This window comes from Sinocyclocheilus rhinocerous, unplaced genomic scaffold (assembly GCF_001515625.1).
Source record: "Sinocyclocheilus rhinocerous isolate Xijiao unplaced genomic scaffold, SAMN03320098_v1.1 scaffold592, whole genome shotgun sequence".
NCBI lineage: Eukaryota > Metazoa > Chordata > Actinopteri > Cypriniformes > Cyprinidae > Sinocyclocheilus > Sinocyclocheilus rhinocerous.
Window position 1 is genome coordinate 656,054 of NW_015642562.1, and position 12,966 is coordinate 669,019.

The 12,966-nt window shown below is 38.7% G+C and overlaps 2 protein-coding genes across 2 annotated transcripts in view; one reads left to right on the forward strand and one right to left on the reverse strand.

Annotated features, from left to right (window-relative positions):
• The first annotated feature begins 392 nt into the window (after positions 1 to 392).
• On the forward strand, positions 393 to 4,697 carry LOC107756219 (complement C1q tumor necrosis factor-related protein 7-like). The gene is made up of 5 exons (XM_016573256.1): positions 393 to 443; positions 970 to 1,243; positions 1,325 to 1,405; positions 1,955 to 2,035; positions 2,129 to 4,697. The coding sequence occupies exons 1-5, from the start codon at positions 423 to 425 to the stop codon at positions 3,043 to 3,045; spliced, it is 1,374 nt and encodes a 457-aa protein (XP_016428742.1). The 5' UTR covers positions 393 to 422; the 3' UTR covers positions 3,046 to 4,697.
• A 735-nt stretch (positions 4,698 to 5,432) lies between these two features.
• Positions 5,433 to 12,966, reverse strand: part of LOC107756220 (S-arrestin-like) — a 9,110-nt gene continuing 1,576 nt past the window's right edge. Inside the window, exons 6-15 of the mRNA XM_016573257.1 lie at positions 12,130 to 12,197; positions 10,313 to 10,448; positions 10,069 to 10,153; positions 9,910 to 9,982; positions 8,502 to 8,639; positions 7,770 to 7,847; positions 7,660 to 7,674; positions 7,533 to 7,585; positions 6,493 to 6,496; positions 5,433 to 6,000 (exon numbers count right to left, since the gene is read on the reverse strand). Coding sequence (XP_016428743.1) covers positions 5,907 to 6,000; positions 6,493 to 6,496; positions 7,533 to 7,585; positions 7,660 to 7,674; positions 7,770 to 7,847; positions 8,502 to 8,639; positions 9,910 to 9,982; positions 10,069 to 10,153; positions 10,313 to 10,448; positions 12,130 to 12,197 — 744 coding nt within the window. The 3' untranslated portion in view covers positions 5,433 to 5,906. The remainder of the gene's footprint in view (positions 6,001 to 6,492; positions 6,497 to 7,532; positions 7,586 to 7,659; positions 7,675 to 7,769; positions 7,848 to 8,501; positions 8,640 to 9,909; positions 9,983 to 10,068; positions 10,154 to 10,312; positions 10,449 to 12,129; positions 12,198 to 12,966) is intronic.

Sequence of the window (12,966 nt, forward strand, 5' to 3'; positions counted from 1 at the left end):
ACATATTCTGTTGACTGGCTCTTACAGAAAGAGAATCCTCTGTGTTTGTATGTGTGTGAGATCTGACCTGAATCGGGTCGGAGGCCTGCCATGTTCCCATGCTTCCCTGTATTATAAATCATCTCCAGAGATGCATCTACTCTCTTCTGTTACAGTCCTGATGGAGCCGCGCCTGCTCTCACACTGCTGTGTCACACACACAAAGGCAGAAGCTTTCTCTTGTTTTCTCTCTACTATATTATTACTCATGATATTCTGGCCTAATGAGGTCGCAGAGAATGGAGAGAGAAAAAAATCCCATGTCCCAGCGGTCAAATACACACACGCACAAACACACTCGCACAGGTGCGGCTATATAAGTGCAGCTCGTCAGAACATCAGAGATTTTTTCACACACTTAACTTGGACTGAGGAAGAGCAAGATGCTGCTTCACTGGAACACGGTGGGTGATCAATATGTCTGTCTGTCTTACCTTATTGCTGCAATTGATAAAAAGGACAGTTATTCACTATACAAAAAAAGCTAAATAGAATTAAATATTTAGTGTTGTAGTTTTTTTCCCATTATACAGCATTTTCTATATTATTCGTTAATTTATAGCAAAACAGGTGTATTTATCTGTGGTGTTTGCCAGGTCAAACGTGCTCAAACTTAAATCACAAAAATAATAATTAAATAAATACTTTGAAACAATTTTCACTTGGAAACTGCTGCTAAGTTTCACAAATATTTACAGTTGATCAAACATGACATTTTAAAGTAAAAATCTTAAAAAGCATTCCCTTGTAAAACGTACTCCGATAATCTTTTGTTTAAAACAACAATGCCGCTACAGCAACCAGTCAGGAACATGCTATCCAGAGCAACCAATAAAATGAAACATTCTTGACTCTTCTTGATGTGAGACAGTAACATAATATTTGAAAGGTGCTCTGTAATTAGATTTAACTCTATGATTTTGTTTACAGGACATGAGGGGTATCGTGGGGGTGTTGGTGTATTTGTCTTTCGGACAGTGTGCTTTACTTCCTGAACTCCGTGCAACAGAGTTTGGGTTAATGCCCCCTGAGAACTTTACGCAAGGACAAACGGGATTTGCGGAGCCTGATTTATCCTATTGTCAGATGCTTCTGGAAGCTCCGGTTCCACCCACAGCAGACCAGGTACCCTGGTTCTGCATCTGCTCCACTTGTTCCGGAAACCGAGGCCAGAAAGGAGACAGAGGCGACCGCGGACTGCCAGGTACAAACTCCACAGCCTATTCTCACACATACTCTGTTTATTATCATCAAAGGTTTTACTAACTGCATCTGTTACTCACAGGAGTTCCTGGTAGTCCAGGTCCAAGAGGCCTCACTGGGCTTCCCGGCCGTCCCGGATTCACAGGACGTCCCGGCATAAAGGGTGAGACTCAACAACAAGTCTTGTATGATGCATTTTACTTCAGTATGAATGTGTGCGTATCAGTGTTGGGGAAGCTAGTTTGTCAGTAACAGGCAGGTGTGTTGAAGCAGGGTTGGAACTGAAGAATGCAGGAAGGTAGCTCTCCAAAAGCAGGGTTGGAGACCCCTGGCCTTAGACCCTAAACTCTTAGTCTACACCCTGAAATCTACAATTGTAACCCAAACTCTTAACTTACTCCCAACCTTCTAAACCTAAACTTTACCTATTCCCTAGACCTATACCCAGCATTCCAGACCTTTAACCAAACTTCTAACTACACCCAAGACCTACACCCAACATTCTAAACCTAAACATTAATTGACTTGCTACACCTGCACCCTAATGTGTTAACCTACACCCAGCATTCTAAACCTTCACCCAACATTTTTGGATGAACTATACCTTTAAGTAGATCATAGAGACCATGGTCAGTTAGTTACTCTCCGAAACTGGTGTTCATTTAAATCAATTGAGTTAAATCTGGTAATAATGTAATTCACACACCCACAGGTGAGAAAGGTGACACCGGAGATAAGGGTGACATTGGTCATCTTGGAGTTTCAGGGCCAACGGGAGACAGGGGATTTAAAGGTCAGTGAATCTTCTTTAATCTATCACCATTTGCATACACGCAATGCTTATCATGGGCCTTGGTGACCATGTTATTATATATGTGCTTCCCAGGTGAGAAGGGTGACCGTGGTCTTGATGGTCCTACGGGAGAACAGGGTCCAAATGGAGAAGATGGTCAGTGCCCGGAAACCTGTGAGCCCATACCAGGGCCGGCAGGTGAGCCAGGTCTTCCCGGCCCTGCAGGTGCACGGGGTTTACCTGGGCTGAATGGAGACCCTGGTCCCAAAGGGATGAAGGGTGATCCGGGTGTGGTGGGGGAGTCTGGCGTTCCAGGTGTACCAGGGGAGAAGGGTGACCAAGGTCCACAGGGCCTGTGCAATTGTCAGGATGGGGCTCCAGGAGCCCAGGGTCAAACAGGTGAAAATGGTGAGAAGGGAGACCAGGGTCCGACAGGGCTGACAGGTCAAACTGGAGCCACAGGACCTAAAGGTGATCAGGGAGAGATGGGAATGACTGGTATGCCCGGACCTTGTTCACCCACCGTGCAATCTGCTTTCTCTGCTGCTTTACTCACTTCCTATCCTACACCGAGCCGGCCAGTGCCTTTCAAACGTGTCATCTACAACTTAAACCTGCACTACAACCCTGATAACGGCGTCTACACTGCCCCGGCTAACGGAACCTACGTGTTTAGCTACAATCTGCAAGTGTCCAACCGTATGCTAAAGGTCGGACTCTTCCACAACTTCGAGGCCACGGTGAGGACAACTACGTTGGTGGAAATGAACACTGCCTCTCAGCAGGTGGTGATGAGTCTGAACCAGGGTGACTGGGTGTGGGTACAGGTGAAAGACATCTTCAGTAACGGCATGTTCACCGGCAGCGAGGCCAGCAGCACATTCAGCGGGTTTTTGTTGTACCCAGACAGATGTGATGACATGTTTGGAAGAGATTTCAATGGAAACGCTGCTAACAATGGAACTGATCCAGGGTTCCCTAGCTATAATATTCCCTGGGAACATTCGTAAAGACCCATATGTATACCTTACCCACTTACCCTACACCTTAAACCCTTAACCAACCCCTACATTCTAAACCACCACCTACAGCCCAGACAAGGGGCAGCCAATCACACTCGTGGAGGGCTACCATCCTGCAGATTTTAGCTCCAACCCTATTCAAACACAACAGCTAATCAAGGTGCTCAGGATTACGCCAAAGTAACAGGCAGGTGTGTTGAAGCAGGATTAGAACTGAAGAATGCAGGAAGGTAGCTCTCCAAAAGAAGGGTTGGAGACCCCTGGCCTTAGACCCTAAACACTTAATCTACACCCTGAATTCAAAACCTAAATTTTACCTATTCCCTAGACTAATACCCAACATTCTAAACCTCCAACCAAAACTTATCTACACCCTAGACTTACACCCAACATTCTATACCTAAACTCTACTCTAGGTCTACTCCCTAGACCTGCAACCTAAACTGTTAACCTACACTCAGCATTCTAAACCTTCACCCAAAGTTTTAACTGCACCTTAGACGTACTCCCAACATTCTAAACCTAAACAATAATTGACTTCATAGACCTGCACCCTAATCTGTTAACCTACACTCAGCATTCTAAACCTTCACCCAAACTTTTTACTACGCCCTAGGCCTACACACAACATTCTAAATCTACATTTTTATCAACTCCCTAAACTGTTAACCTACACCCAAAATTCTAAACCTTAACCCAAACATTTAATTACACCCTAGACCTACACACAACTTTCTAAACCTAAACTTTTATCAACTCCCTAGACCTGCACCCTAATCTGTTAACCTACACCCAACATTCTAAACTTGTACCCAAACTTCTAACTACACCCTGCACCCCAAACTCTTAACCAACCTCTAAAATGATCCACCTCTCAACCTCAACCCCAAAACCTCTATTGTTTCAATAGTATCCCAGATTACATGTAGATTCTATTTTAAGACAACTTTATGTAGTTTGTATGTAGAAGCAAACCTTCGGCTGAAAGCAGAGCCTTCTCTTCCTCATGTTTGGAGTGAATTAGTTCTTCAGGTGGATATGTGCGGTGTTTATTTGCAGTGCATGTCCCGTAACTTGATTAGTTGTATTATGACCCAACAATACACAGCGAGGTGGATCAGTCGGGAGGTTGCTCCCTTGGCAGACATGTTTTCAGCCGGATGTTTGTTTGAAAAGTGAGCAGGAATGCACCAATCAGCTGTTAAATCATCCTTCCAGCTATTCAGTGGACACACACTGTGAATAAGAGTGAAAATGAGAATGAGAACAGGAAAACTGGGTGGGCCGGTGCATGTATGTGTGTCTCAGGATAGGTGAGCAGAGAGAAGTATTTGAGAGGTACAAGAAAGAGAGGTGTTTTACACAATTGAAGTGTTAAACACCTGTTTGAGAGAGAAAGAGAGTCTCTATACTTTAGGCTTATATCTTTTGAGTATGGATTATTCAGACACAATATTATATTGGGAAACCTCTCATGGTGTTGCCTATATGGGTCCGGGGGGAAGAGGGGGCCCACCCAAAAAAATCCTGGATTTTAGCAGTGACCATGTAACAATATGACACAACACAACATGTTCATGCTCATGTTCTGTGTATTGATTACCTTTATATTGCCAATAAATTGTAAACTACTAATCCGACTCCTTGTTTTTGACTGTTTTTTCACTTAGACTAGTCAAACCATCTGAACAAATCAGATCAGACCATGATGCACATTAAGCGGCAAAAGCCTTAGGAAGTGTCAATGACCAATGTAGCCATTTTTAATTTTCAAATGCAGCAGCTCTGTTCCAAAACCTAGTGAGCTGTCTTGCTTCTAGTATCTACTTAGGCAGCATCCTAACTTAACACCTTTTAAGTGACTAATTTTGAGTACTCCTGTGAGCAACTCAGTGTTGTATTTTATCAAATAAAATAAAATATGAAAAATACTTGACAACTACCCGACAAAATTTATTTGAAGGTTTTATGTAATGAGTTGATATAATATAATTACTAAAATATATAAAAATGAAAACCAATTCAAAACATTAATGAAATCTATAGTACACTAGCATATAAACAACACAATACTCAAATAAGCATTAAAAAATACATTTATTATTGTTAAAGGAACAAGAAATGCTCCTTAACTGAAACTCAGATTACTAAATGTAAACAGGTTTGAGTTGATCTCTGGACTGCTGCCATAAGAAGTAGCACACTAAATTCGGATGTTAACTGAGTCGAGTAGGGTGGTGTTCCACCAGGTCATGAGAATCTTTGGTTAATTAAACTAATTTTACAAGACTTTACCACGTTATATGTTACAGGGCTTTGAAACTGCAGTTTTGCAATGAAGGATTCATTAAAATGATCAGTGTTTTGGTGCAGAGATCATGTAAACCCAGATGTTTTGCCATCACAAAGTGTTTTATTTGATTTCAAAGCATTTACAGAGCAAATAACAACAGAATTTGCCTCTAATTTTCTATGCAACACATCCATTTGTGATAAATGTACTATATATCAGTTTATCCTTACTGAAATCTCTAGAGTTATAATTTCAGTATTCGAAGAAGCAGCCTTTTAAACTAAGTTCACACTTGGAATAATGATTTCATGAATTTTAGGAGAACTTTTTTAGGTTCTTATGAGGGTTTATCAGGTTTACTGCAATATACATAATTATTTGCAGTGAATATATGGAGACTGCAGCATAAATGCTGATTTGGCCTATTGTTTTTTCTCACCTGGCTTAGAAGTTCCTACATTAGTGCACATCACAACATCTACACAATCTCAACAAGCATCCGTAAATGCTTATGAATCTTTATACGCACGCAAGTCTTCCTTCATGTAGAAGGCTCTCAAGGCTCAGCCGGAGATTCATCATCGTCGCCGATGACTCCTTTCAGATAGGAGCGTTTAAACTCCTCGAACACCAGGTCAGTTGTGTCTTCACTAAACACACAAAGAGACAGACAAGAAACTCAATCAACGTCGATAGAATCGCAGATGTGAAGATGAAGAGGAACACTAAAGCAGAAAACAGGAACAAAGGTGTTTAATGTCAACGACACACACCCCTGTTCTGATGTCAGAATACAGTTTCTATTGAACACTAACAACAGATTTACTGAAAGAACGACGCTAAACTGGGGCTCCACACAAGAGACCGATCGCATTTAGATGGGACACCGATATCAGCCATCCTCGCGCTCTCAACTTTCCCTTCCCAGAGCTAACGCGGCTCGTTTATCGTCTCAAGAGTGTGTGCATTGTTGCAGATGAAAGACAGGAAAGTGAACGCCACACATTGTGCACCGAACACGTGGAATCAGAGGCACGAGGACTCTATATGGAGGCTATTATATAACAGCACATATAGCATAAGATCACATGAACCCCACTGAATATACACCCAGATAATGGAAAATTATAACTGTGGCTTACCTCTCTTTAGGACGAGGAGAACAGGGAGAAGAGAAAGCAGATAACATTCAGTTATTATCAGATCAAGTCGAGTCACATTTATTTCTATAGTGCTTTATACAATACTGATTGCTTCAAAGCAGGAAAATAACAGTGTTATATATTGTAAAATTCATCATTTACATTTCAGCTCTAAAGCAGCTCTATAAAAGACATTTGTGTCATTATGCAGTTTAATGTTGTTTCAATTCAGTTCAATAACAGTTTTGAAAGGTTGGTGTCATTATCCACCTCAATTCAGTTTCATTTTTGTTCTCATCCGATAGTGTAAGTGCATATAAAATCGTTAATTTTATTGAATATTAATTGTCTTTTAAATCCCATTCAAATTCACAATTACATGACCTCAGGAGATAATTGAGTCATTAGTTTGTAAAAACAAAAATCATGCAGTAATGCACTTGTCAGGGTTATCGTTAACTAAAAATAAAACCATAAAAAACATTCTTACTTGAATTAAAATAAACCTTAACTGAAATACAATGAAATATTAAGAAAAAAAGAAACTTAAATGCATTTTATTTCAGCTAGTTGCAAAGGCAGCTTCTCACATTTTCACTCAGTTTAACTTGAAGCACTAAAATAACTAAAACTACATAAACATTTATATAAAAAAAAACTCAATTGCAAAAAATTACTAAAACTTTAAAATTAAAATTAAAACAGAAAATATAAATAGAAAATCTAATTAAAATACTAATGAAAGCTATAGTGATACTAAAATAACACTGGCACTTGATATGTTGATATGAGCACTTATATACATTTTAGATTTTATAGTTGTTTAGATCTAGTTTTCAACTAGGTGCTAGGTGGATGAACATCTGGTTATTAATGACTGTTAATGCAGGTTATGTGAGTGGAATTTGCTCCATGTACTGTAGTGCTATGTATGTGCATTTAATTGAATTTATTTTAGAAACCGAGGTATGATTAAAACTCATGTTCTGTGCTGAAAGAGAACAGCTGTAAAATCAGGTTTGGTAATGTGATCAGCTCACCTGGATCAGGTTTGGGATGCATGAGTTTGAAGGGAACCTCCACAGCAACCTCACTGAAACACACACGATCACATCTTACAACCGTACACACAAAGTCTAGACAACTTCTGCTGGATTCAACACTCACCTGGATCCAACGATGCTGTAAGAGAGCAGAAATAAAGTCATTAGCATCTTCCCTAACAACCAGATATTAGTTTGGTTAGCATAAACTCAAAACAGCTCATGCTCACTCACCCGGCTGCATTACACTTCACCACCACCTTATAAGCCACCAACATTCCCAGAATCTCCTTCAGCACTTCATCCTTTACACTGCAGAGAATATTAAAGAAATAGTTCAGCCAAAAATGAAAATTAGGCCATCCAAGATGTGGATGAGTTTGTTTCTTCAGCAGATTTGGAGAAATGTAGCATTGCATCAGTGTCTCAGCAATGGATGCTCTGCAGTGAATGGGTGCCGTCAGAATGAGAGTCCAAACAGCTGATAAAAACATCACAATAATCCACAAGCAATCCACACCACTCCAGTCCAGCAGTTAACATCTGGAGAAGACAAAAGCTGGAACAAATCCATCAAGTCGTTTGTGGATTATTGTGATGTTTTTATCAGCTGTTTGGACTCTCATTCTGACGGCACCCATTCACTGCAGAGCATCCATTGCTGAGACACTGATGCAATGCTACATTTCTCCAAACCTGATGAAGAAACAAACTCATCTACATCTTGGATGCCCTGAGGGTGAGCACATTTTCAGCACATTTTAAGGAGTGTAGGATTTACTTAAAAATTGAAACAATGTTCACTTATAAATTGCTAGTAAATAGTAACACATTGAATTAAACATGACATTTTTAAGTGGAAAGGCTGAAATAGTATTTTCTTGTGAACATACTCCAATAACTTTTATTTACAACTTTGAAAAATAGATTTTTATAGTGTATAGGTGCTGAATGATCGGCACTCACATGCTGGAGGAGGCCAGGTTAGTGTCCTCATGCTTTAGTTTTCCATCCAGAGCGAGTCCCAGTCTCTCACGGTTATTGTCCAGTAGAGGACAGAGGGTGTAAACCTTCTTCAGACTCGTACCAGACGGCACAGTGTCCCTGTGACATCATAAACAGAACACAAATGTTACAAAACAATGATACATAACTGACAGTGACATCATAAAGGTGACACTCCTAAATGTTACATTTGAACCTAGTGAGTATTTTAAAACATCAGAGATGTGCTTCACAATGTAAAAAGCTTCAATGCTATATTAGAAGTCAGAATAATGCAGCATTATTCTAATATATCTCATTTGGAAGAGAATCAGATGGACCCGTTTCACATTTCCAGGAATATTCAAGTAAAGCCAGTAGAATGTTCAAAAGAACAGCATTTATTTGAAACAGAATCTTTTGTAACGTTATAAATGTCTTTACTGTCACTTTTGGATCGAACGCATCCTTGCTGAATGAAATTAATACATTTTTCAAAAATCATACTGACCCCTTTTGAATGGTAGTGTAAATGTGTGTGTATGCATATAAAAAAAAAAAAAAAAAAATAATAAAAATGACAAAAGTGCAACAAAATTGATAATACTTTAACTTAAAGTAAAATGTAATCAGTAAATCTAAATATAAAAACTAATTCAAAATATTAATAAATAAAAAAAGACACCCAAAAATCAAAAGAGCCTCTAGATATGATGCAGGACGACTCACCTCTTTCTCCAGACTGACACGCATGTGCAGCGGTTTATCAGACATGATGAATTCACAGGTGGTTTCAGCCGATGGAGCCGCGCCGCTTTTGTCTGGAGCGTACTGGATCTTTCTGATGGCCAACCGGACCGAGCTCCTGCAGAAAGACATTGTGTAAAGAGCTGGAGTCTGGATCTTAAGTTTTGGTCTCAGGACCCTCGTCTGGGTCTTTACAGCAGCTTTACAGACTATCACAATGTAAATGCTTATAATATCTACATGCTTTATAGTTGCATTAGCAGATTAGAGCTGAGTGATAATATAGAATACATTTTGTGACAATTTAAAAAAATCATTAGTTGAGATTTGCTAGATAGTACACTGCATTACATATTTGTGACCCTGGAGCACAAAAGCAGTCTTAAGTCGCTGGGGTATATTTGTAGCAATAGCCAACAATACAAAAAGAGCAATATTGTGAAACGTTATTACAATTTCAAAAAATTTTATAACTTTTTTCTATTTGAGTATATTTTAGAATATAATTTTATGCTTATTTATTTACTTAATTTTACGCTTATACTATGCAGTAAGCTCATTTAATATGTCATAAGAGCATGTGACATCACTGTGACATCACAGACTCCGCCTCTACACATAATAATGGTGTGTTGGTACTCACGTGGTTTCCTCATAGGCCACAGTTTTGATGTACTTATCATTTGAGTAAAGCACCACATTCGTGACCTGCTCCACTGTCACAGAGAAACAGAGAAAACACTCTGTAACTCACTGAAAGCACACTTTCTCATCAGTTTTAAAGTGAAAAGTCTTCACGCACCTGAGACGGACAAGTCCTTCATGTTCCTGTTGGAGCTGTTGCCGATGTCCACGCTGATGTTGATCTCCTCTCCATGGTAATACGTCTGTAACAATCAACAATCTCAGAATTCAATACTGTTATTTATGCTTATTTATGCTATGACCTGTATGTTTATTCATGGTTGTGATTGCTAATGGTAAAAAGATAAAAAAAGACACCCAAAAATCAAAAGAGCCTCTAGATATGATGCAGGACGACTCACCTCTTTCTCCAGACTGACACGCATGTGCAGCGGTTTATCAGACATGATGAATTCACAGGTGGTTTCAGCCGATGGAGCCGCGCCGCTTTTGTCTGGAGCGTACTGGATCTTTCTGATGGCCAACCGGACCGAGCTCCTGCAGAAAGACATTGTGTAAAGAGCTGGAGTCTGGATCTTAAGTTTTGGTCTCAGGACCCTCGTCTGGGTCTTTACAGCAGCTTTACAGACTATCACAATGTAAATGCTTATAATATCTACATGCTTTATAGTTGCATTAGCAGATTAGAGCTGAGTGATAATATAGAATACATTTTGTGACAATTTAAAAAAATCATTGTTCCTGTTGGAGCTGTTGCCGATGTCCACGCTGATGTTGATCTCCTCTCCATGGTAATACGTCTGTAACAATCAACAATCTCAGAATTCAATACTTTTATTTATGCTTATTTATGCTATGACCTGTATGTTTATTCATGGTTGTGATTGCTAATGGTCAAAAGATAAAAAAAGACACCCAAAAATCAAAAGAGCCTCTAGATATTATTGCATTATATGTATATTGCATTACATGTACTACTCTATGCATGCAGATGAAGTTGGACATACTTATATATTTATATAAAGAGATTACACCGCTCTGCATCATATTTGCCGAATTAAATACAATACTTGTTTATTTACTAATTGTGTGACGCTGATTTCAAAAATAGTGGCTGTTTTGCTTGAGCAGGTCACACTTTCTCACAAAATGATGCATTTTATAGCATTTTTGCTTAGAAAGTGAAGTCTTGTATTTTCCTATAAACAGCAAAAAACTTCCACAAGCATAATTCCTGTCTTCTTCTGAGCCAGATTACAGCTCTTTGTTTAATTCTTAGTTGATCGTATGATATTATTTCATGCTAGAATTATGGCCAGAGACAGAAGAAAATGCAAATGCAAGCCAGACGTTTTCTGCTACATTTGTGGCTGTTTTACTGCATCCAAGAAACTATTGGTTTTGTGAAAAAAAATGGAATATTTAGAAAAATACTTTTGAATTCTGTATCACCCAATTAGGTAATATTAGGCTTTTTTTTTTTTGCCAAATCAGCAGAATTTTTTTTCACAATGCAGGACCCTGTCATACAGTTTATATTTTGCAAGGACCTGGTCTGGGCCTCGAGGTGTCTTGTACTGATCTGGTTTTGTTCTTTTAGGGGGTCTTATGTTGGTCTGGTAATGAATACTGTGTGCTTGTGACTTTTCTTACCTCTTTTGGGCTTTTTCATCTTGATTTTCTGCACAAAACGCCTTCACCTCAAACTCAACTGCACAACGCTGCACAAATACATACTTTTTTGCTCCAGTTAATCACACAAATACACAGTTATTACAGTTAACTAAAACTAAAAGCGTGTGTGTGTGTGTTGAGCCAGATTACAGCTCTTTGTTTAATTCTTAGTTGATCGTATGATATTATTTCATGCTAGAATTATGGCCAGAGACAGAAGAAAATGCAAATGCAAGCCAGACGTTTTCTGCTACATTTGTGGCTGTTTTACTGCATCCAAGAAACTATTGGTTTTGTGAAAAAAAATGGAATATTTAGAAAAATACTTTTGAATTCTGTATCACCCAATTAGGTAATATTAGGCTTTTTTTTTTTGCCAAATCAGCAGAATTTTTTTTCACAATGCAGGACTCTGTCATACAGTTTATATTTTGCAAGGACCTGGTCTGGGCCTCGAGGTGTCTTGTACTGATCTGGTTTTGTTCTTTTAGGGGGTCTTATGTTGGTCTGGTAATGAATACTGTGTGCTTGTGACTTTTCTTACCTCTTTTGGGCTTTTTCATCTTGATTTTCTGCACAAAACGCCTTCACCTCAAACTCAACTGCACAACGCTGCACAAATACATACTTTTTTGCTCCAGTTAATCACACAAATACACAGTTATTACAGTTAACTAAAACTAAAAGCGTGTGTGTGTGTGTGTTTATATATATATATATATATATATAAATGGAAAAAATTAAATAAATAAAAATAGTTGCAACATTTCTAATTTTTGTTTCAGTTGAAGTACTAAAATAACCAAAACTAAATACACTAAAATTTAATAAAAACCATATCGACATTTAAAAAAAACTAATGATAATGACAAACAAAATTACTAAAATTTTATGTTAAATTAAAATGAAACAAAAAAATATACAAAATAAATATTAAATTAGATTAGATATAAATGTACTTGAGATATTAAAGGGGTCATATGATGCTGCTAAAAAGAACATTATTTTGTGTATTTGGTGTGGGTGTAATGAAATGTGTTTATGCGGTTTAAAGTTAAAAAAACACATTATTTTCCACATATTGTACATTATTGTTTCTCCTCTATGCCCCGCCTTCTGAAACGCGTCGATTTTTACAAAGCTCATCGGTCTGAAAAAGCGAGGTGTGCTCTGATTGGCCAGCTATCCAGTGCGTTGTGATTGGCCGAATACCTCAAGCGTGAGACGGAAATCTTACGCCCCTCACCATACTGTGATGATGCCGTCAGTACAGAGCGACGATTCAAAAACATGAAAACCCATTACAAACGAGGCATTCGTTGCATCCAGTAGGGACATAATTATGGATTATAATGACTTATACTGTCTTTGTACGCGTTGC